The sequence below is a fragment of the Mastigoproctus giganteus genome, chromosome 8 (genome assembly GCF_048544385.1).
Source record: "Mastigoproctus giganteus isolate SK-2022 chromosome 8, ASM4854438v1, whole genome shotgun sequence".
Classification (NCBI taxonomy): domain Eukaryota; kingdom Metazoa; phylum Arthropoda; class Arachnida; order Uropygi; family Thelyphonidae; genus Mastigoproctus; species Mastigoproctus giganteus.
Window position 1 is genome coordinate 140,201,837 of NC_143582.1, and position 25,039 is coordinate 140,226,875.

A 25,039-nucleotide genomic window follows, 5' to 3' on the forward strand; every position below is an offset into this window, starting at 1 on the left:
TTAACAAATAAAAAATTATCTGCTAGACATGTCTGCTGAAATGAAATGACCATGAAATGCTAAAAATTTTTTGGCAATAAGCGTTATCCGAAATAACTTCTAGTACCATTTTCCAAAATGAGGATCTGTATTTTACTTGTTCCTCAAGATCTTTACCAATTGTTGAGTTCTTTTGCCACAATTCATGCATAGCACATGCCTCGATATGATGTTGAGAAACACTGAGTTTTTATCCGAAAAGATAGATTTTTCCAATCTTGTAGTCTGGAATGCCACTGACTTTTAATATTTGAAAACAGCCAGCATGGTTGGCAATATGCAGCATTTAAAAATTCATGAGCAGCACAGCCACAAATGAGGAACTGAACGATATGGGCTTGGCACACCCAGGGTCCTGAGCTGGATATCATTTTTCTTCCCTTTCTTGATGATTCCCTTCTACTTTGGCACACTCTCTCTCTCTCTCTCTCGTTTCTTTTTGTTTCATCGGAAATGTTGATGTCCATGTATTTTCCAAGATTGCTTGAGGGAATAAACGGTGCAGTGCATTCAACACTAATTTCTGAAGAAGGCATATCTATTAGGGCTTACAATACCTGGCAAAATTGTAATACGGTATTTCGGTATTTTTAATTTATGAAACTGGGATACTGGTATTCCAAAAACAAACGTTTTTCTCAATAAATTTTGATGACAGTTAATAAAGTAAGGAAAAAATAAGTACTGTAATTACTTGAATTCAAGTTTTAAATATATATTCGGAAAAAAATCATTAAAAATACAGTTATTCTAAAAACAAAAAAATACATATTGTTACTGCAAAGTTTAGTTATGTTTAAGCATCCACACTACCTGTCCAAATAAAGTGAGCTCTTAAGAACCATAAGTAATCAATAGTATGATCATTTAAAATTGATCTAATTTTGGTACATATTTGATTAGCAGCAGAAAACGCCCTTTCGGATTCTATTCTGGTACGAGATAATCATAGACGATCTCAGTTCATATTTTCTAGGCTCTGAACTTTTTTTAGCAAAAATAGTTAAAAGTATTTCATTAATTTCCGACTCAAGTTCATCTTTTAAAATCTCATTGGAGTAGGGCAATTTCTTATTTTGGAAAGAATTTGGAACACTGATGTTCTGTTCCATGTTGGTCTTCCATGGTTGAATTATGTTCATCATTTTCTGAAGGAGAAAGACGTTTTATTCAGCAAAGTATAATTTTCATTATAGTATATTTGCTGAGTCTGGGAGAGAGCAAAGAGTGCGGATAAGGAATAAAGAGAGCAAAGAGGAATTCTTCACATATATAAATGCAAAGAAGAGAAGGACAAATCAGATCAGATGCATATGTAATTGCATGGGATAGTATTAGATACCCCAACTGATGTTGCAGATGAACTCAACAGTTGCTTTGCATCAATATTTACAGAAGAAAAGCCCTTCACATCAATGAGAAATTATGGGAGTGAAATTGAAAGAAATGTAATTAATGATGTTCAAATTTCATATGTTGATTTAATGAGAAAATTTTCATGCCCACAGGCGAGTAAGGCTGCTGTGATTGATGGATATACCCTATAATCTTAAAAGAGGCGGCAAGTGAGTGCACCGAACCATTATGAGAGCTTCACTGGACTCAGGAGAGATTCCGTTGGATTGGTGTAAATTGGAACATAAAGGTGGTTCTAGGAGTGTAACGGGAAATTACCGACCGGCCAGTCTAACTTCATTAGTAGGGAAAATCATGGAGGCAATGATCAAGGGTGGAATTCAGGATCATTTAGATGGAAATGGAATTCTGTAGGATACACAGCATGGTTTTGTAAAGGGAAAATAATGTTTAACAAATCTGGTTAGCCATTTTTACAGGTCACTTGTGAGCTGGATTTAGGGAATAATTTCGACATTGTTTATTTGGATTTCAGCAAAGCATTTGACTCAGTCCCACATGAATGGTTACTTTATAAGTTGGAGCAGGGTGGAATCATAGGGAAAATCCTTAGATGGATAGCACCAGGCAGGGGGTTGTGATAAATGGCTATTTCTCAGATCGGGTTAATGTAAGAAGCGGGGTTCCCCAAGGATCAGTACTGGGACCACTGTTGTTTTTGATTTTTTTTTTATTATATTATATTAAGGTCTCCCGTAAATGATTACATATACCTGTTTATGTGTTATGTCTGTAAATTGCCTGGTCGTTTTGCCGGACGAAAAACCCTAGTTTCTGGGGAAAAAACCTTGCTATCTATGCCTGAGACTGACTAACTCAGCCATGGAGTGAAAAAAAGCCCATTAAAGTTCCTCATGTCATCGACGGGATTTGAACCCAGGCCTTTTCCACCCGGTGTGGGGAGGACGGTGAGATACCACTGTGCTACCCATGCAGACTGTTGTTTTTGATTATCTTAAATGACATCTATGAAAGGATATTGGGTGTGATGTCTAAACTTGCAGATGATGTAAAGATCAGTAGAGTAGTTAATGATCGCTACCAAGCAGAGCTTCTTCAGAGTGACCTAGATAGACTTCTGGGATGGTCAGAAAAGTGGCAGCAATATGCTTTAATTCAGCAAAATGCAAGGTCTTAACACCTGGGAAACAGCAACCCCAAAATAACATACACTTGGTGGAGTTGAACTAAAGTCAGTAGTGGAGGAACAGGACTTCGGAGTTATGATACGGTCAGACATGAAGTTGTCTGAGAATTGTTGCCAGGTTGCAATGTTGCATGGTGTCCAATTGATGATTTATCGAACATTTGCTAGTAGAGATAAGGAAATCATAATCACATAAAGGTGATTTTATAACCTTTATATGATTACATTATAAACTATATATTTTTTTAATTAGTACTGAAAAATCGGTATTTTTATTTGAATACGGGAAAAAAATGACCGGTATCCCGGTATTGTAAGCCCTAATATCTATGATTGTTGAATTGCTTTCATTTGATGACCCTGCTTGATTTAAATGATCTGCAGATATATTTACACCAGCAGCATTCTTTTCCACATTTTCCGATTCAATACTGGTCTTTTCTTTACCTTCTTCTGAACATAATTCATTACTGTGTTTTGTAAAGAAATGATCTAATTTAGTTAATTTATTGACTGCTTGTTCTTTTGTTTTCTTCATTGTTCTTTTTTGGGCTCCATTCTTTCCCTTTTTCTTTTCATCCATTTTTAACTAAAATTTTTATTAATTTAATTTTAAACTTTATATTTTAAATACAAATAGCAATAATAAACAAATACATTTTTGTATGTCAGTTGCTGTTTATAATGACTTGAACTTGAACAAACTTGAATTGAAATTAATCAATGGCTAAATGTTCGTATACATGGGCCAATCCCCCCATCCTCCCGTCAAGTTGGGGAATCCCGAACACCATACAATATGATGCATACACATACTGTAACCGAACAAGTGTCTGATCACTATACAAAGCTGCATTTGTAAAATAAAAATAGACAGCTGCCACCTGGGTTTGTTATATTTTGGCGATAAGATATACGAATTCCTTCCTTATTCTAGATGTATTGCATTGTTGAAGAGCTCAGTGAGAAAAATATTTTCATTACATGTAGCGTCTGTCTATAGACACTAGCGTAGTAGGGCCCTAGTCTTTGCCTATTTTGCTATATGGTAGCTACACCCCTGCTCCTAGCATTATGTAAATGCACAGTGACTAATTTTAATGAATTTTAAGTACTAGTTAAGTCATCATCAAATGCAGACATTATAGGTTTATCAGAGATGTGGAGTCACTGAGACATAAGGGATGAAGAATTTGAATATGGGGAGACAATGTGTAGAGAAAGGATAGACAATACAAGAGTGGGGTGGGGTTATGGAGGGTGGTTTATTTTTTGTACAAACTTCCATCTGTTGATATAGAAGTAGGTAGTTTGAATAAATTCAAGGAAGAACTAGACAAATTATTGGAGGGAAAGGAGAGCTGCTGTTGGATTTTTTTTTGCTGATGCTATATAAGTTTGCTTTCTTGCATCATTTAAGTAATAAACAATTTAAGTATTTATTCAGTATTATTTAATAATGTACATACAACTATTTTAATGTCAGACCAGGGCAAGGGCTTTACCAGTTGTCTGTCTGGGATAGAAAATTCTTTTCCCAAGATTTATAGTGTGGTACTGTTAATCCTTATTACAACCAGGAACTTTTAAAAAGGAAATAAATTTAAAATAAATATAGTATGAACTCTCAAATCTGGCATTTTGGGACTTTGTTTTTACTAAGTTATAATGCTCTACTGTATATAGAAAATTAGAAAATAAAGCAATATGCACATTAAATAAAAAATGCATCATTCAATGAATAGTTTCTATGCCTCATTTAACAACTCAAACACTAATAACATTCTAAGAGGGACAAAATTATTCTAATGCACATTTTCACATTATATCTATGGTAAAATTTCTCTTGACACAAACTTTTGATCTCTGAATGGAGTTTGTAAATCAAGATGTCACTGTAATGGAAAATGCATTTTTTATTTAGAGAAAATGCTTAATCCAATTCACATTATTTTTGAAATAGGCCACTGCAGAATTATGGAACTCAAGTAATTTAGGGCAAATGAGAGCTATACAGCACAAGAAGGGCACAGCCTCATTATGTTTGTAGCAATAAAAAAAACTAGATTTTTTAATTGCTACTTTACTGTTTAATGCATCTATCTCAGATTATGGATCTACCGTGTTCTCCACATACGTAACAGAAGTCATCGAGACTATTCACACAATTATGGGGTATATTAATCTTCCATGACACAAAAAACTGCACAAAAAGCAGGAATCTCACAGAGAACAACTGTTAACTCAGAACAAATCACCAAGTACCTAGCCGTATTCGAGGATTACTGTAACAGAGTTAAAGATGCATTTGAGGCAACAACTTACCACTTGATGCAGAGTGAAACGACAGTTGCCGATCACGTAAAAAGAGTGTGGTAGTACTGAAACTGCAGTGTTGCCATGCATTTTGCCGAGAGCCATAGTTGATAATGTAGATTAACTCGCTAATATGAGACCCCAATTGTAATTTGAAAACAAGAGCCAGTCAACAAATTTTAATATGATTTTCATGTTCAGCAGCATAAAATTACATCAGGTATTTTCATTTTCGTAACATTTTATGTGTTGACCAGTGTATGCAGAAAAATTATGTATTTATTGTCATAAGATTTATATACAGGGTGATTCACTACCAGTGCGACAAACTTGCAGGAGGTGTAGGGGGCACAAAGACGAATTGGAATCACATAGAATTGCAGGGTCCGAAATGTCTTCGTCATGCGGTAGAGGACATTGAACAGGAGGTCACATGAACAGCAATCCCGCTGGAAGTCAGCATTTGCGAACCAGTTCCCGAGGCAGTAGGATGGACGAGTATTCAAACGTTGAACTGGCCGACATGCACCTCGCGTATGGAGCTGCGGACTGTAACGGGCGTGCTGCTCTGCGCTTGTACCAGGAACATTTCCCGCACAGGTGTGCTCCTCATCATACGATTTTTGCATGTGTGCACAGAAGGTTACGTGAGACTGGTTGTTTCACGAGAGGTACCATGAATCGAGAGCAAACGACGAGGATGCCAGACAATGAGGAGAATGTCCTACGTCTTGCAGAAGGCAATCCGAGTACGAGTATTCGAGCGATAGGCCAACGATTGGGTTTTTCCCAATCCACTGTATGGAGGATACTGTCAACAAACCAAATGAGTTCATACCATCTGCAACGCGTCCAATCATTGGAGCCTGCGGATTATCCACTCCGGAGGACTTTTGCTACTTGGTTTCTTCAACAGAAACGGTTCGCAAATGCTGACTTCCAGCGGGATCGCTGTTCACGCGACCTCCCATTCAATGTTCTCTACCACATGACGAAGGCATTTCGGACCCTGCAATGCTATGTGATTCCGATTCGTCTTTGTGACCCTTACACCTCCTGCAAGTTTGTTGCACTGGTAGTGACTCACCCTGTACATATAAAAAAGATTAACTGGTTGATCATAATAATGGTTCTTCAGACAAAATTGGCAAAAAAAAGTCTTCAACAGGAAGCAGAGAAAGAGTGCATAACAGTCTCTTGACAGATCTCTATATTTAAATAAAGGTAAAAATACAGAAATGGCAGTGTTGATTTCATGAGTTGTATAATCATTAAAACAGAAACAAGTTGCTTTTTTGCTTACTTGAAAATACTAGCTGAAGTCTCTATTAGAGCCTCACAGTTTTATGTATACATACAGATACTATCATAGCAAAAGTAACCAAAGCCTCTTTGGTTATTTTTGCTAGTAATGTAGGTCAACAAGTATTATTATCATATATTAAATTTAATATTACTTATACCATTTTTTGGATGGCTCCATTATATGATCTGGAATACATTATATTATCTAAATATTTTATGTTAATTTTTGCCTCTTGCCATGATTTGGATAGTTTCTTAAATTTTTAATTTTACTTTAATCATTGACACTCACTTGCTCATATGCTGTTTCATTGTTAAACCAGTATTGAATAGATATATTTTTATTCTGCATGCAGAATTTTTAATTCACATATAATTTTTGACATTTAAGACAATGGTTATTTTGGGCCATCATTATTTTAAGCATTATTTTTTTTCAATAATAGATCACATTAGTAAAGTTTTATACATACCACCTTTTCAAGCAGAGACAGCACACTGCAACAGTAATGAATCCAATAAATATCACAACGAGCAAGGCAATCAGAACAGTTAAAGCCAAATCAAAATCTTCTTGGATGAAGCCTACGTACACTGGCTGTGAAAAGTGAAAGATCATTTTTATAGTAGAGAAGTAATATTTTATTTAATACAAAATGATTAATAAATAATTATTTAATAATTACCACAACTCTGTGAATGTGGAGATCATCATACTGCAAGCTAAGCAGTTTTGAGTTAGAATCCACAGCTTCCAATACTTGGGTGATGGGAAGCATATCATCTTGTTCATTAGCCACATGAATATATAAATCTGTCCTAAAATAAAAATAAATGCTTTTTTTATTTGAAAAAAGTAAAATAATAATAAAATTTTGAACTGGGAATTAAGAAATATTCTGAGATAACATAATGATAGCTCACCATTTTCGAATTATTTTATTCTTCTCATTTACATGATATCTAATGTCATCTATTACGACAATGCCATTGGTAGCATTGGACAATATCCTAAAATAACAGAAAGAAAGTAAATCAGTATTTTAATCATTACAGTAATAGAGAAATATAGAAATACTTCATATGGTTAAAATACTGTCAGTGACTCTATTGTCAGGGAAACAGGAAATATACTGTGCAAAAAAAGGATAAGTGGAACAGAACCGTTCTCACTAGGAGCAAATGCAGATGATGTTATAGAACAGAAATGATATTTAAAGAGCACAACAGGTGATATAGTTATATATGCTGATACTAATGATATTAAGAATAGAAGATCTGAGGAATTACTTAATAATTACAGGACAAATTGGGAAACGGTTGTGAGTTACGATTAAATTTGAAAGTGTTTGCAATTCTGGAGAGATATGATAAGAGGGAGAGTACATGTTGAGATCCCTGTCAATCAAGTTGGCCATGGCTTGTTAGCAGGAGAGTGTTTTTATAGGGATGGGATAAACTTAAATAGAAGGGGTGCAAGGATATTTTCTGATGCTATTGAGCAGAAACCTGCTAACTTGGGAGATAAACAAACTAACAGATTAACTAGAGGCACAGGTACGCATGAATGATTCTTGAACTGCTTATATTGGAAAGTGTAGTAGCCTGAAAGCAAGGTGTCGGGAATTTCAAGCACTATTTCACACACATCAAGAAACAAGTAAACACATGGGCTGTGTTAGGGTAACAAACAATAAACACAAGTGCATATATAGCTGCATGTGCACTAATGCTAGGAGCATTGTAAATAAATTTGATGAATTTGAAGTAGTCATCAAATGAAGATTTATAGGGATATTGGAGACATGGTGTCACTCACACATAAGGAATGCAGGACTTGACTTTAGCTATAACTGAATGTGGATGCCATTCAAACCTAAAGAATTAGGAAGACAAACAAACTTTTAATGAATGACAAAACATTTTCTGCACAGAAGAAAACTATTGGTCTTCATTTTAGTATTGATATAGAAGTACTTGGAGGTTTATACATAGCTTTGTATTAGTGTAATCAGTATTATAAGAAGCTTATAAACTATAATTTATAGAAATACATACGTGTTTTAATAACTTAACTTTATCAAGTATAGGGGTCCTCGTTATCCGAGGATAATTGGTTCCAGAAAATTCCACTTTAAACGGGGACAAATTTTCATAATGTGTATTATGTACTTGTACATAGTAAAAAATGGATTGAAGGAACTGAAAAGTGAGACAATTATTTTATTAGACATTTTTTATTACAATATGTTGAACAATGTAAGGTTAAGTAAAGTTTATTGAAGTACCACTATTTTTCAGTTTTACAAATAATGAATCCAGAGTTGTTTTTTTTTTTTTTTTTACCATATTTTTTCAGATAAAATTGTGTTGTAGCATTTAGTTATGTCTTTAACTTTGCGCTTAACTTTTGCTGTATGATCATGAAGAGGGTCGTTCTCATAAAAATATTTAAGTGTTTGGTCAATTTTCTCTAGGGCTTCCTTAAAATTCTTTAATTTTCAAATCCTCGTAACTGTGGGTACTCAGATACCAGGGACCCCCTGTATTACATAATGTGTGACATTAATATTTGCAGAGCTTTTTTGTATCAGCGATTTGGCTTAAATATAGTATCAGTTAACTAGTAGTATAGTGCATATTAGTGGAATTGTAAGTTTTAAATCATGGTAAACAAGTAGCTTGTAAGCTCTAATCACAGGTTGGTTGGTGCATTTTTTTTGTTTTAGCTAATAAATAAGTTTATTAGCTAAAACAAAAAAAATATGTTTTTAAATGTGTGTTTGTTTTACTCTTAATTTAATTGTTTAATTTTTAATTGTGGCAAATCAGTAGCTCAATAGTTTGAATCATGTAAGTTAGAGTTAGATAAATTTATTATCTATTATAACTACTTACAAACATATAGTGTAATACACATAACATAAACTTGATAGGGCATATCACGCCTACGGAAATATATATTCCGTAAGCTCGATATTGCAATATATGTATATATATACATAAATTTCATTGCATAACTGGTGCATAGTGTAAGGTTTAAGACCTTACACAATGCACAGGTTATGCTATGTGGTCTTGAGCCCTTTGCTTTGCTGCTCTGGTCTGAGGCAAAGCATAAGGTCTAAGACCTCACACTTTGCCTCAAAACACAGCAGCAAAGCAAATGGCACAAGGTAGTGGGAGTGCCATGGCTCAGAGGAAAACTGAGGGAGTGGATGTACTCTGAATCACAACCATATGAAATGTACTGATTATTTGATGACTGCAGAGCTATCTGGAATGATACATAACATTGCCAGAGGGGATGTTTTTGTGTGCTTGACGTAAAAAGTATGATGATATTAGGTGCCAACTCAGCATTGTTATGGGCTTTTATGACAGCTTAAAGAACAGGGTGGGTGCCCTCATAGGATTTAAATTGGAGGCCCATCAACCTCTCAGATGCTTACATCAACTCCAGAGCTTGCACTTGATCATCAGGCAACACAGTGGCAATCCCCAAAGAAGAATGCAATGATTCCACGAGAGCTAGTTGTTGGTGGTTCTATTTTCAGGGAAATGGGAAATATATTGTGCAGTAGGGATAGGTGGAATAGCACAGGTGAATATCTGCCAGGGCAAAAGTTGACAATATTGTATAGCAGATATCATCTTTTAAGGGACAAAAGGTGATATTGTTGTGAACGTTGGCATTAATGACACTAAGAGAAGGAGATCTGCAGACTTACTTAACACATACAGGACAATGTTGAAAAAAATTTGCAAGTTAGGGTTAAATTTAAAGTGTCTGCAATTCTGCCCAGAAAAGAAAGAAGGGAGTATACGATGAGAGCCTTGTTGATCAATTCGGCCCTGGAAAGATTGTGCAAGGCTCAAAGGGTAGAATTTTTCTCAGCCTGGTCTGTGCTTGTGAACAGGAGAGACTGCTTCTACAGGGATGGGATACACTTAAATAGAAATGGTGCAAGAACATTTGCTGATGCTATTGAGGCAGTTTTAGGCGAATCGGAAAACTACTAGCTCAGGGGGATAGACAGACTAATAAATTAACAATAACTGCAGGCAGAGTTGAAAGTGATTCATGCACTGCTTCTATTAGAACAGGCAGCAGCCTAGAAAGCAAGGTGCCAGGGATTTCAAGGATTTCTGGGAGACATTGTGGAGCACGTAAATACATGGGCTGTGTTAGGGTAAGCAATAAGTAAGAACAGGTGCTCGTGTATCAATGCTAGGAGTATAGTAAATAAATTGATGAATTTGAACTGCTGGTTAAGACATAAAATGTGGATATCATTGGGATATCAGAGAAGTGGTGGTGTTTCTGATTTAAATTTATGTCTCCTTGTGTGTATCATCCAAGATAAAGATGCCATCAGCATTTAGTTTACTCAACCCACTAAATGCCTTAAACACTTCAGTTAGGTTTTTTTTGCAGATGCTTAGTTTCCAGATGATTCAAGTAACTGATTATTGATAACAGCAATGACCTAACCAAGATTCCAGATTAATCAATCAAAAAATACTGTGGTTACACCAAACTGAAATAAAAATATTGAAACACTTATAAAAATAAATGTACTAAAACCAAAATCTGACTAAAAGTCAGTTTTCAGTTTTATGTAAGCACAGTATTTTTATTCAAATTGGGTGGCAATGTATGGCAATCAGTCAGTTACAAAGCTGGAAGGGAAGAGAGCCAGTATGTAATCATAGGCTATATCTATCATTCTTACTGTGGAAGGAGTTCTGAAAAGCTCTGAAACTGTATATGGTTTTAGTAGCCAAAATTTATGTAAAATTCTTTTAAATTAATAAATCATTTGGAATGCAGAAATTTTTCTTTCCCATTACTGATTATTAGAAGCTTGCCTTAGAAATATCCTTCAATGATCACAAAATTAGTTACATATAAAATTTACAAGTTAGAAACATTAGCCAAATGAAATTGTTCCAATTATATCTTTGGTCTTTTTTTTTTGTAATTAAGAGTATCATAGTCACATAATAGAAAACACAATATTTCTCTATTTAATTTATGTAATATAAGTATCTTTCTTTCTAATGTTATAATTTTTTCTTATTTTTTTCCATAAAAGTAAGGAAAAGTTATAATATTATGCTGAACCATTTCTAAATATTAGTATGCATTAATTCTGTGTACTAATATTTTTATTCTTTACTATGATCAATGATATTTTAATGGATAAAAATTAACATTAAATGCTGTAATGTCTGACTGTAACAACATTAGCATTAGCATTAGTAGAGGCATTTGATGCAAGAAAGCAAGCTTATGCAGCATCAGCCAAAAAAAAAAATAAAGTAAAATAAATAAATAAAAAATAACCACTTCCACTTCACCCCTCTGTTCGTTTGAAATACCTGTCCAGCTGAGCCTTAAACTTATTTAGGCTATCAACTTCCACGACAAGGGATGGAAGTCTGTTCCACCTACCAACCACCCGCTGGCTAAAGGCAAATTTCCACATATCTATCCTACATCTGTCTTTCCTCAATTTGAATTTATGCCCTCTCAGGTGATTATTCTGAGCAAGAGGAAGAATCCCATCAGCATTGAACATGCTCAAACCATTCAAGGCTTTGTACACCTCTATCAGATCACCTCGCTGGTGCCTAGTCTCCAGACACTGTAATTCGCAAAACTTAAGCCTTTCTTCGTAAGAGCACCCCTTTGTGAGGCCTCCAGGCCTGTATACAGTACTCTAGGTGTGGCCTGACCATTGCCTTATACAAGGGAATAATCACCTCCTTATCCCTGCTAGAAAAATTCCTATATATCATTGACAATACACCATGAGCTACTCTTGCAGCCCGTCTGCACTGCTCAGAGAACTTCATATCAGCCTGCACAACCACCCCCAGGTCCCTTTCATTCTCTACGACTGTCAGTGTTGATACGTTAGATACCACAGAATTGATACGTTGCTCTGGGGTTGCTGTTTCCCATATGTAGTACCTTACATTTGTCAATGTTAAACTTCATTTGCCACCTCTCAGCCCATCTGCTCAACCTTTCCAGATCCTGTTGCAGCAGCATAGTGTCAGTAGTGTCCTTGACAACCCTGCCAACCTTTGTATCGTCTGCAAACTTGGACATTAAGCTTGATATACCATCATCAATATCATTTATAAATACAGAAAACAATAAAGGACCCAATACTGAACCCTGAGGGACTCCACTAATAACATTAGTCCACGATGAGCAGTGTCCATTGATTACCACTCTCTGTCTTCTCCTCCTCAACCACCCCTTTATCCATAGCAGCAATTTGCCTCCAATGCCACACTGCTCCAATTTGTGCAGCAGTCTTCCATGTGCAACAGTATCAAAAGCCTTTCTAAGATCCAAGTATATAATATTAAAGTTATTCCCTGCATCCAGTTCTTTTGTGACTGCATCATAGTATCAAATTGGTCAGGCAAGACTTCCCCTTAACAAAACCATGCTGTGTCCGAGCTATAACTGAAGTCTTGTCTAGATAATCCTGCAGTGCTTCTTTAACCAGTGCCTCCATTAATTTTCCGGGAACAGAAGTTAAACTCACAGGTCTATAATTACTTGTGTCAGCCTTTGATCCTCCTTTGTGAATTGGGGTCACATTTGCACATCTCCAGTCCATGGGTACCTCCCCTGAGTCCAAGGAAGCTCTCATAATTATGGCTAAGGGTTTGCTTACTTCCTTTACCTCCTTTAATATAACTGGATAGATCCCATCCACCCCAGGTGCCTTTCTTGTGTTTATCTTCAACAATTTCTCCTCCACTTTACTCTCAGTTATTACAAGATTCTCTAGCTTACTGCCACAGTTGAATACACCTCTGGCATTCCCCTCGCTGAATAACTCCTCATGTGTGAATGTCGATGCAAAATATTCATTTAGTTTGTTAGCTACCTGAGCAGGATCATCAACAGTTGACCCATCGATATCAAGTGGACCAATCTGATTCATCCCCTTCCTTCTAGAGTTTACATAAGTAAAGGAATCCTTGCTGTTTTTCTTAGCATCCTTTGCCAAAGATTTCTCGTAATCTGCCTTCGCCTGCCTAACCTCCTTTGTAACTTGGTTACAGATCAACTTGTATCTATCATAGGCTTCTGTGTCACGTGTTAATTTGTATGTATCCCATGCATTTTTCTTCTCTGCCATATGCCTCATTAGTTCATCTGACATCCACTTAGGCCTAAACCTTGAACAATATTTCTTAGTTGGTATGTAAAGCCTAGTAGCTTCCAAGATAAGTTCTTTGAATGCTTCCCATTTTGAATTTGCTGTTGGTAACATCATCAGTTGGTCCCACTGTATAGAATTTAAATACTGTCTCAGTCCATCGTAGTCGCCTTTACGAAAGCAATACCCCTTCCCTTTACCCCTAATGGTAGTTACCTCTTTGAGTAAATCCCACTTCAGAACACTGTGATCACTGCCACCTAGTGGTTCATTTATCTGCAGATTCTTAATGAGAATCACTACTGATAATCAAATCAAGAGTATTACTCTCTCTAGTTGCCTCCTGAACATGCTGATGTAGAAAACAATCATCCAACAAATCCACAAAAGCCTTGCTAGTGTGTGAGTACTTACATGAAACAAATGTAGTCTAATCAAAGCAGTGTTTGAGGAGGAAAGAAACATCTCTGTCTTACAAATTTTTAAATGTTTTGTAGAAAAATTAAACAAGTAAATTTAAAAATAAGCATTACTGTTTTATGTATGATGCATATAATGTATTATTGATTGCGCATGCACACACACCAACTGTAGCCGAGTGGTCAGGCACAAGGGTGCATATGTAAATGTGCTTTGAATAAGTGGGATTCAAGCCCATGACTGCTAAATACAGTGCAGTTTCTTCTATTCTCTATTTCTGAACTCTGACCGTGTGGTCATCCCAGAATATAAACAAAAAATTTATTTATTTATTATATACAGTCAAAGCATTTTATAGTGACCCTCTTTTTAATGTCCCAACATGTTACAATGAGGTAGGTCCTGTGGCAGATCCTGTCTGATTTCCCATGAACCTAATGCTATTTTGCATTTGTTATAATGACCTTGAAAGGTGAATTAATGCTCTACAAGAACCCAAAAATTTTGTGACTCTATTTATTTTTTATTACAACATTCACATTTAAAAATAAAAAAAAAACATTTTGAAGTTAATGACTAACTTGCAGGCTGACTGCGAGAAATCACTCATTGTTGGCCTCCTACAACTCACTATGAAGCTGGTAGCTTTGCGAATTGCAAACAAAATTAAAATTTTACAAGATGTAGATAATGACATACATTCTAAGACATTTTGCCATTCTGAAAGACTGAAAAATGACTCTTGGAGAAAATGCTGTGCCACATAGGAGAGAAGCATGAAAGATGTATCAGGAACCTGAGAAATGGTACTCCTGGAATGGCTAATGATGATGCGTGCAAAAAACATTCCGATAGATGGAAATCTTTTAAAAAGTAAAGCTGAATCATTTCTGTACTGGATGAATACTAAAGATTTTAAGTCTTCTGGTGGATGTGTCTAGAAATTTAAGTCTCATTATGGGCTGCAGACACAAAGAAACCTGAAATTAGTAGTGATAAAGAAGAGGAGCCTACTGATTCCGAAAGGAATTCCCTGTCTATGGTTAGGCCTTGTTACATATGTAAGTATGTAATAAATAATACTGTACATATGCAATTTACAAATTAATCTTCCTAACTGTAAAACCAAAGAAAAATGTAGTCATGACTTTCTTGTTTCATGCTGTAGTATATATTCTGAATCAGACTATATTACATTGTATTAGCAGACTTACATTAAATGTTCAAACTTTAGCTGATTTTATGAACTATCAATACAACCTTTTTCCTCATTTTCTTGGGAAATCATTATAAAAGAACTTTGACTATATATGTTAATTTTTTTTTTAAATTTTACATTAAATGCAGTATATCAAAAGTAATCACCTTATTTAAAGGAAAAGGTAATAACTGTCTGCAAATAAGCAGTGGTTGAAATAAGTCATTATTATTTATAGTCTACAGTTCAGTATTTAAAATCTGGGAAGTAAAAGGAAAAGAACTACAAATAAACAAAGCCACAATCAGGGATGTTCATGATTGATTATAGGATACCTGTGCATGTCAAAAATTGCATATATTAGTGTTGAAATAAGCACACCTATTATATAAAGGTAATTTATTTTCAAATAAAGTATTAGTTATAACTTAAATTGATTAACTAGTTTCCTGTTACTTACTGAACAATTTGTCCTTTATGCTTATTAACTTCTTCTGGAGGTTGAGTAATAATAATTCGAACAAGCTGATGAGGTTCATACACCCAAAGCTAGAATTAAAGTATTTATAACATAAACAGAATCAGATTATGGTACAGAGCGCACGCGCACACGCACGCACACACACACACACACACACACACACACACACACACACACACACACACACACACACACACACACACACACACACACACACTTCCAGGAAGTGCTGCCACATCTTATCTCAGTTTCTTAATAATTGCAACAAGCATCAACTCCTCCTCTTCCAATTTAAAAACAGATTTTAAAATTGGAGGAGGAGGAGTTATGCTTGTTTTCAGTCATTGTTTTCTGCTTTTGTTCATGATATGTAAATAGAGCAGTTGATGAAATTCATGAAGTGATGCATAAATAGATGTAGAAGATAATATTACATCAAAAAAGGAAGTAATGGCAACTTTTTTTTACAGATTTTTACTATTTTTTCGGAATATTTTAAAATATTTTTGCATTTTTTTTTTTTTAAATTCTGATATGATATATGAAATAATTTCACACTAACACTGAGCAACTAAGTCAAAATAAAAGAAGATGAACCTGTTCTTATTTTCACTCAAAAGCATTATGTACAGAGTTTTCATTTTTACAAATTTTCAAGATTTTGTGAAGATACTCAACTCCACATAGCTCACTGCTCAGGGCTCAGACATTTTCAAAAAAATTTGCTCTGGAAAAGGTAAACCATTCTCTTAAAGGTAAGGGAAACAATTTGCAATATCTTAAATTTTTAAATATAACTAAATGCTGATTGATTATTGGTTTTGCCAATGCATTTTAAACAAGCGTTTGGTTTCAAAAATTGTGGAAATTGTATGAAATTTGTCTGAAGACCCTGAGCCAAAAAAATTATTATGGACACAGCATTTTATGCACATTGTTCTGAGGAACAATGCCAATAATATTGGCATTGTTCCTCACAAAAATCTGTAAGTTTACTGAAGTTTAGTTGTGTGATAATTGTTAGCCCGAGAGTTTTACTTTCCCTGTGAACCTGTCGAATCCAATTAATTACTACCTTGCCAATATTGTACCAGAGGAACATTAAGCCTGAATCATGAAGCTAATGGGAACTCAGTACCAGATGGAAAAATGGAGAAAATATTCCCAAAGTAGCTAGCAAACATATGGATGTCAGGGAATGTAAAAACCTCTCGCTCTAACTGGGTTGCATGATTCTCTCCCCATATCTGATAAGAAGTAAGGTAAAGTCTCCCTAGTTCCTATCAGTGCATGCAGGCCAAAGAACACAACAGTCACAGCAAAACACTGTCCACAGGAAACCATTAACCAGGGGGAAATGTTATCTAGAAATTAATTAATTAATGTGCAAGGAAAAAAGAATGCAGAAGCTTGGTTTCTCAAGCCAAGATACTTAAAGAGATTTTATGACCGGAAAATAGACGGGAACAGAAAGGATGCCGTGGGAGTCTGGCCAAAAGGGAAGCCAGTGGGGGAAAGTAGGTGGGCAGTTTTATTAATATCTCTGACATCGTGGCACCAAATAAGACAACCAGACACAAAGGGACTCCTTTTGGATTATGTCATTCCTCATGGACAGGAAACTCGTGACTCATAGTGGCTAATGAAAGAGAGCTGGTCTTGGAGGGGGAAAGGAAAGTAAAGAATATAAAAAGGCCCAAAAAGACATCAACAGAGTGTGCAGAGTTACTGCGGTTGTTGATATTGTTGTCACTGTCGTCGTAGCACCAAAGCCTTTTCAGATGTTGTAACAGAAGCCTGTTACAACGCCTCTATTCAATGCGGGAAGACCAGGGAGACAGTCAAACCATCAGCCCTCGAAGATAACAATTGGTCCTGGTAAGCATGCAGTTTCTTTTCTTTCTGTGTGAATGGTGAACGTTAAGACAGAATAAATGTGTTAAAACCAAATGCTTCCTTCCTAATAGTATGAAATCCTCCTGACAATTCTCTTTAAAATGAATACAATTGATCAGTTCTGTTGAATTTATTTGTTAAATGCCATAAGAAAGAAAAGCATTATAAAAATATTCAAAATGGCAAAAGTCCTTATGATTATCCCGGGTGCAAACTCATTACCAACATCAGTAATAATGATGACCAGATAGCATGAGAGAATACTGTGTATATGATTATTTCTATTTGTAATAAATGTTGTTATATGTTACCATGTTCTTTTACTTTACTCCCTCTGCCAATACTCTCATACACCAACAGTATGAACCTGGAATGCAGGATTAAACAGTCCTAGCAGTTATTTAATTAAATGACAATGTCAGTCAAAACTGTAGCAGTAGAGGGCTTACAAACCTATAGCAATAAGCGTGAACAAGTCAACTAAAGAAGACGACAAGAGAATAATCAAAGAAATGACAAATGAATGGAAAAGGGAGTGGACTGTCTCGGCGCTAGGAAGAACCACATATGAATTCCTACCAGAATCTAAAATATTCGACAAACAATACGCTACGTGGTTTAGGCCTAGACTTCACCTATATTTTTTGCTAACTGGACATGGCAATATAAACTCCAAGTTGTACTCTCTTGGACTAACAGACTCACCTCTCTGCCCCTGCAGATCACCAGAGACAGTCAATCACCTAATCTCCCAATGCTACATTTATCAGGATCTAAGAGCTCAACTACAAATAATCACTGAAGTATATGATCAAGAAAATATCAAAAATCTCATCTCGACTCCTCAAAGGTTCACCTTGTTTGCTGACTTTGCAGACAGCCTCTTCAAATGCAGGAGAAGAATCCTTACTACTCTAACCCCGGGGGCTCACATCTAGTGAGTATGGGCTTGGCACACCCAGGGTCCTGAGCTGGATATCATCATTCTTCTCTTTCTTGGTGATTCCCGTCTAATTTTGACACACACACACACACACACACACACACTCTCTCTCTCTCTCTCTCTCTCTCTCTCTCTCTCTCTCTCTCTCTCTCTCTCTCTCTCTCTCTCTCTCTCTCTCGGTTGCTGGGAACTGTTTTTTTTTTTTTTTTTTTCCCCTGGTGCAGCATAAGCCTCAGGCTTCCTTGCATCATATGGATATTAATAATAATAATAATAATAAATAGAATACAGGTGCAGATGGACACCAAACTGGATGCTCACTAACAATGGCAAAGACCACAGCACAACATCAAGCTGAAGAATCCTGATTGGAACCAGAGGGTTCCACAGTCCTAACTCAACTTTTCTCAAGGGATGCCTCTCTCTTCCATTCCCTTGCTTAAAACTTTATTCTTCCCCTCCCTGCAACCTGCCTTCTCCCACAGACGTACCATCTTCCTTTCACTTTCACTTTCACTTTTTTTTTTTTTTGGGACCCAGGGGGAGTCTCCTCTCTGGAGGAACCTCTTCCTGGCCATATTGCCAGTACAATGTGAACCCTACTGCACCTCCACATGGCAAAGGATGGAAGGCAGGAAGCAGCGAACAAACTCATTCTATGCTCCATGCCTGCGAAGATGCCAGTATTTTTTAAGTTTGTTCTATTGAGTGTTTGCCAGGAGCTGGCAAACACTCAACCAACAAACACACGCCCTACACATCTACTCTTAGCACACTGCCAGCATTGGCATGTTTTATACAGATGCTACAGTGCAGCTAATGGGGGTAACCCTGGAGACCGCCACAAAACAAACATATTTTTACATTTTTGTCCTTTCTATATATATTGTATATATAAATTGTAGCAAATTTAAAATCGAGAAAGGAGTTCGACAAGGAGACACAATATCTCCGAAGCTGTTTACTGCTGCCCTTGAGGAAGCTTTCAGAAGATTAGACTGGTCGCAGAAAGGAGTCAATGTGAACGGAGAGTACCTAAACCATTTACGATTTGCAGATGACATTGTGGTCATAAGCCACGATCCCAAAGAATTAAAGGAAAATCTTAATCAGTTATGCACAGTTAGTAAGGATTTTGGACTAAAGATGAATATGGCTAAAACAAAAGTAATGATGAACAAGTATGCCACGGAAAGGGAAATAATGATTGAAGGAGCAGTAATTGAAAAGGTGGAGTCATATACTTATCTGGGACAAGTTATTAGCTGTAATAATGATAAATGGCTGGAAGTCAAGAGAAGAATAAATTTTGGATGGATAGCATTCAGGAAATATAGTCACATACTGAAGAGCAATATCCCAGTTTGTCTGAAACGTAAAATAATGAATCAATGTATACTCCCCACCATGACTTATGGAAGTGAAACTTGGGCACTCACCAAAAGAATGGAAGAGAAGCTAAGAACTACACAGCGAAGAATGGAACGAATTATATTGGGAATCAGACTGTTAGATAAGAAGAGAAACACATGGATTAGGCAGCAAACTCAAGTAAAGGACATTCTTATCAAAACTAAAGAACTAAAATGGTCTTGGGCAGGACACAGCTCGAAGACATGATGACAGATGGACTAAGAAAATAACAGAATGGTACCCAAGAGGAGCTAGAAGAAAACCTGGAAGACAAAGGCGGAGATGGATAGATGAAATTCATGAGTTTTTGAGTAGTAAATGGATGGCCAGTGCTCAAAACAGAAGGAACTGGAAAGTTGCTGGAGAGGCCTTCATCCTGCAGTGGATTGAAAATGGCTGATGATGATGATGATGATATATATTGTCCTCCAAAATTCTGCAGTCCTTCTACCTGTGTGACATCTGGTCTCTTATATCCCAACAATATCTGCCTTTGATGTCTTGACTAGCACTCAAATTCATCTAATTTATTTATTGTACTCCTAGCATTGGTGTAGATGCAAGTATACATGCACCGGCTCTTACTCTTAGTTACTCAAACACTGCCCACATATTTACTTGTTCCATAATGACTTCCATAAGTTCTTGAAATCCCCCGCACCCACCTTGTTTTCCAGGCTGCTGCTCAGTCCAATAGAAACAGTGCAAGAATCACTTCTACTTCTGCTTGCAACTATTGTAAATCTATTAGTTTGTGTAGCTAGCAGTTTTCCAACCCACCTAACACTTTCTTGATAGCATCAGAAAATATTATTGTATCCTATTCCTGTAAGAGCAGTCGCTCCTGTTAACAAGCTCAGATCACACTGAGAAAAATTCTACCCCATAAGCCTTGCACACTCCCTACAGGGCCAAATTGACTGACAAGGCTCTCATAGTATATTCCCTCCATCATGTGTGGGCTGATTTGTAGACACTTTCAAACTTAAGCATAACTCGCAACTTTTTTTCAACAGTGACCTGTACTTGTTAAGTTGTCTGCAGATCTTCCATTCTTAATGTCATTAGTGCAACGTGTACAACAATATCACCTTTTGTGCCCTTAAAAGATGATATCTGTGCTACAACAGCATCAACTTTTGCCCCCTGAAAGACATACCCTGGTCCTATTCCACCTTTTTACAATATATATTCCCATTTCTGTCAGAATGCACTGGTCCCACAGCAACTAGCTGCTGTGGGACCAGTGCATTCTGCCTTGGGGATTGCCACTGTGTAGCCTGAGGATCAAGCGGAAGCTCTGGCATTGATGTAGGCAGCTGAGAGCTTTATGTGCTCCCCCCAAATTTAAATCCTTCGAGGGCATCCACCCTGTTCTTCAAACTCTCATAAAGAACCATAACACTGTTAAGTTGGTGCCTAACATCCTCACACTTTACATCGAGCACACACAAAGACATCCTCCTTGGCAATATCATGTCCCATTCCTGAAGTTCACAAACATTAAATAAGCGATACATTTCATAAGGCAGTGTTCCAGAAAACAACCTACCCTCAGTTTTCCCCCAAGTAACAGGGGGAAGTAACAAGTGAGCCTTTGCTTTGGTGCGCTGGTCTGAGGCATGATTTCGGTTCTAATTCAATATAATTAAAAATAAATGTATATCCTAAACTTATATCCTAAAGGAGTAATAGCACCATGCACTGGTTATAAGTGAAGGGCAGTGAGAAAGATTCCATTACGATATAACAGAAATGAAAAAAGGTACCATGGGGATGGGATGTCAATATGATGGCGGAATCTATTGCTGGATGCTAAAAACAGCAACAGCTATCAAAATTAGCTACCTGAGGAAGTTAAAGAGGGGCAAGTTTAGCTCAGTCTAGTGTGTAAAAAGTCCAATTTGTGGCCATCTATGTTTAACAGGAGGGCATAGCTTTTCTTTTGATATTTCTGTTTTTATGTATTTTTATCAGTACTTTTATATAACAATAAAGTATTTGTAAAATCTATAAAAATACAAAAGAAACTGGAAGTACTACCACCAATATTTCAGCTTATTTTTTTTTTTTATTTACAAAATATTTTGACTTGATAGAGAGCAAATTTCAAGTAAATTCAAAATTTATATTAAAATTTATTGAGATTACTTATCTGCAGTAAAAGTTCAGAAAATTTTATTAGAATACAGACTGGTTTATCAGTTGTAATGGCAAATGATGCAAGAAAGCAAGCTTATATAGCATCAGCCTGGACAATCTAGTCTACAATCAATTCAAAAAGAGGGTTATATAGACAAAGGCAGATTATGAGAAATATTTGGCTAGGAATGCAGAGAAATATAGTAAACAGCTTTTTTGCTTATGTTAACTTTAGAAGGAATGGAATGAAATACATTGGTCCACCAGTTATCTACAGCAATATCTATTGATGATCCTATTCCGGTTGCTGACAATCTGAATAATATTTAGCATCTGCATTCATGCATGAGGAAGTGTTTTGGGATGAGCATACCAGAAGTATATTAATTTATAACTAGGAGATTAATAATTTGTGTTGGGAGGAAAGTAGAAGAAAAATTATTGAGTAAATAACAAACCTGGGGCAGGTGGAATCCATTTACATCAAAAAGAAGCAGCAAAAGAGGGGGGGGAAAATAATGGAGTCAGTGACAATAATGAAATTATAGTAATCTTATAATACCGTGATAAATCTGACTAAAAATGAATAGCAAGTGCTTAAAAAACGGTACTCACCTTGTATAAATCTGCAATAAATTTATTGGTAGATGGTGGCTAAATTTAGGTTGGAAGGTGCATTAAAAAGAACTAAGGCGGAGAATGGGGTGAAAATATTTTAAACAGATTTTAAAATGAGCACAAGGAAGTAGAAGTGCAGATCTCCAATCCTTGGTTGTCATAAAGAGTTTAAAGGACGCAAATGAAAAAAACGAAAAAAAGAAGACCGGTGATGCCAATATTCGTTATGAGGGACTTTCGTTGAATAAAACGTCATCAGTTGGCAAATGGGAAAGAAGTGAGCGCGTGTTGTATTTAAAGTTTATCTATACTCTCGTGATGCTCTTTTTGACACATGGGAACTTTAGCCACGAGAGGTTCCAAGCCGGTGAGAGGTTGAAGGGAAATTTAGCGTTAATAATATTGAGATCGGAATGGTGTCGGTACCATTCAATGGTGAGGGCTTCATACTGAAGAATTCTGTAGCTCGATCTAAGTTTAATAACGGTGATGGCAGAGACATCGCCAGCACCCCCCCCCCCTTGTTGACTCTGCCATCACCGTTATTAAACTTAGATGGAGCTACAGAATTCTTCAGTATGAAGCCCTCACCATTGAATGGTACCGACACCATTCCGATCTCAATATTATTAACGCTAAATTTCCCTTCAACCTCTCACCGGCTTGGAACCTCTCGTGGCTAAAGTTCCCATGTGTCAAAAAGAGCATCACGAGAGTATAGATAAACTTTAAATACAACATGCGCTCATTTCTTTCCCATTTGCCAACTGATGACGTTTTATTCAACGAAAGTCCCTCATAACGACTATTGGCATCACCGGTCTTCTTCTTTTTTTCATTTGCGTCCTTTAACCTCTTTATGACAACCAAGGATTGGAGATCTGCACTTCTACTTCCTTGTGCTCATTTTAAAATCTGTTTAAAATATTTTCACCCCATTCTCTGCCTTAGTTCTTTTTAATGCACCTTCCAACCTAAATTTAGCCACCATCTACCAATAAATTTATTGCAGATTTATACAAGGTGAGTACCGTTTTTTAAGCACTTGCTATTCATTTTTAGTTGGAGTCAGTGATTAAAGAAGTCATGAAGAACCATCTTGACAGGAATGCAGTTATAAGGCAATCACAGTAATGGTTCATTAAGAAAAGATCGTCTGACTAATCTCCTTGGCTACTACAATGTAATCATAGAGGAAGTAGAAACAAAAATAATTTTGACATCATGTATTTAGATTTCTGTAAAGATTTCATTTTAATGTGGAAAAGAAAGTAGTAGTAAAAGCAAAAATGATGCAAGAACGCAAGCTTATATAGCATCAGCCAAAGGAAAAAAAAACAAAAAAAAAAAAAAAAAAAAAATCAAGTTCACCAATCGGTACCCTCCAAGAATTTGTCTAGTTTGTTCCCTTGAATTTATTCAACCCACCCACTCCCACAACAACAGATGGAAGCCTGTTCCAACAATCAACCACCTGCTGGCGGAAGGAAAAACTTCCACACATCTGTCCTGCAACCAGCCTTCCTCAACTTGAATTTATATCCCCTCGTGTGTAGTCTCAGCCAGTGAAAGAATACCATTAACATTCAGCTTATTCAATCCATTCCAGGCTTTAAACATCTCAATGGGATCTCCCAGCAGGTGCCTGAACTTAAGATGCAGCAATCTGCATAACTGAAGCCTTTCTAGGTAAGAGCACCCTTTTGTTCCCTTCACCAATCAGGTTGCCCTTCTTTGCACCCATTCCAGCAGATCTGCATCCTTCCTAAAGTGAGGCCTCCACACCTGTATACAGTACTCAAGATGTGTCCTAACCATGTTTGTTTGTTTGTTATTTGGTTTTTAGGAGCATTAGCAACTAAGGCCATATTGCTCCGGGGATATGCGGTGGTCATTCCCTGACCTATCCGCATCCTCCGTATTTGTTGGTCACGGGCTCGAACCCCGGTCTAATCAAGAAGTGTGTGCTACACACTGCTGCTCCTGCCCACCTGGCTATGGAGGCGCTGTCCTAACCATGTCCTTATACAAAGGGATAATCACTCCTTATCCAAGCTAGCAAAGTTTCTGCATATAACTGACAAAACCCCATGAGCTGTCCTGGCAGCATGTCTGCACTGTCAGATAATATCATATCTGACTGCACAATTACTCCAAATTTTTTTCATTCTCAAATATATTGAGTGAGTTCCACACAGTTGATAAGTTACTCTGGGGTTACTGCTACCCATGTGCAGTAACCTGCATTTGTCAATGTTAAACTTCAACTGCCATTTCTCAACCATCAACTCAATTTTTCTAGATCTTGTTAAACTAGCTTACCCTGATGACCATCGTTAACCACCCTGTCAACCTTTGTATCATCTAAAAAAGTTAATCCTGATAATATTACTTCATCATCATCACTACTTCATCAATATCATTAATAAATATTGAAAACAACAAAGGGCCCACCACTGAATCCTGTGGAACTCCAGTAATAACACTAGTCCATGAAGAGCAGTGCTCATTA

General features: G+C 36.6%; 1 protein-coding gene across 1 annotated transcript in view; it reads right to left on the reverse strand.

Moving 5' to 3' along the window:
- Positions 1 to 25,039, reverse strand: part of Cad87A (cadherin 87A) — a 778,434-nt gene that overhangs the window by 107,959 nt on the left and 645,436 nt on the right. Inside the window, exons 36-39 of the mRNA XM_090378948.1 lie at positions 15,495 to 15,583; positions 7,148 to 7,234; positions 6,910 to 7,042; positions 6,697 to 6,821 (exon numbers count right to left, since the gene is read on the reverse strand). Coding sequence (XP_090235074.1) covers positions 6,697 to 6,821; positions 6,910 to 7,042; positions 7,148 to 7,234; positions 15,495 to 15,583 — 434 coding nt within the window. The remainder of the gene's footprint in view (positions 1 to 6,696; positions 6,822 to 6,909; positions 7,043 to 7,147; positions 7,235 to 15,494; positions 15,584 to 25,039) is intronic.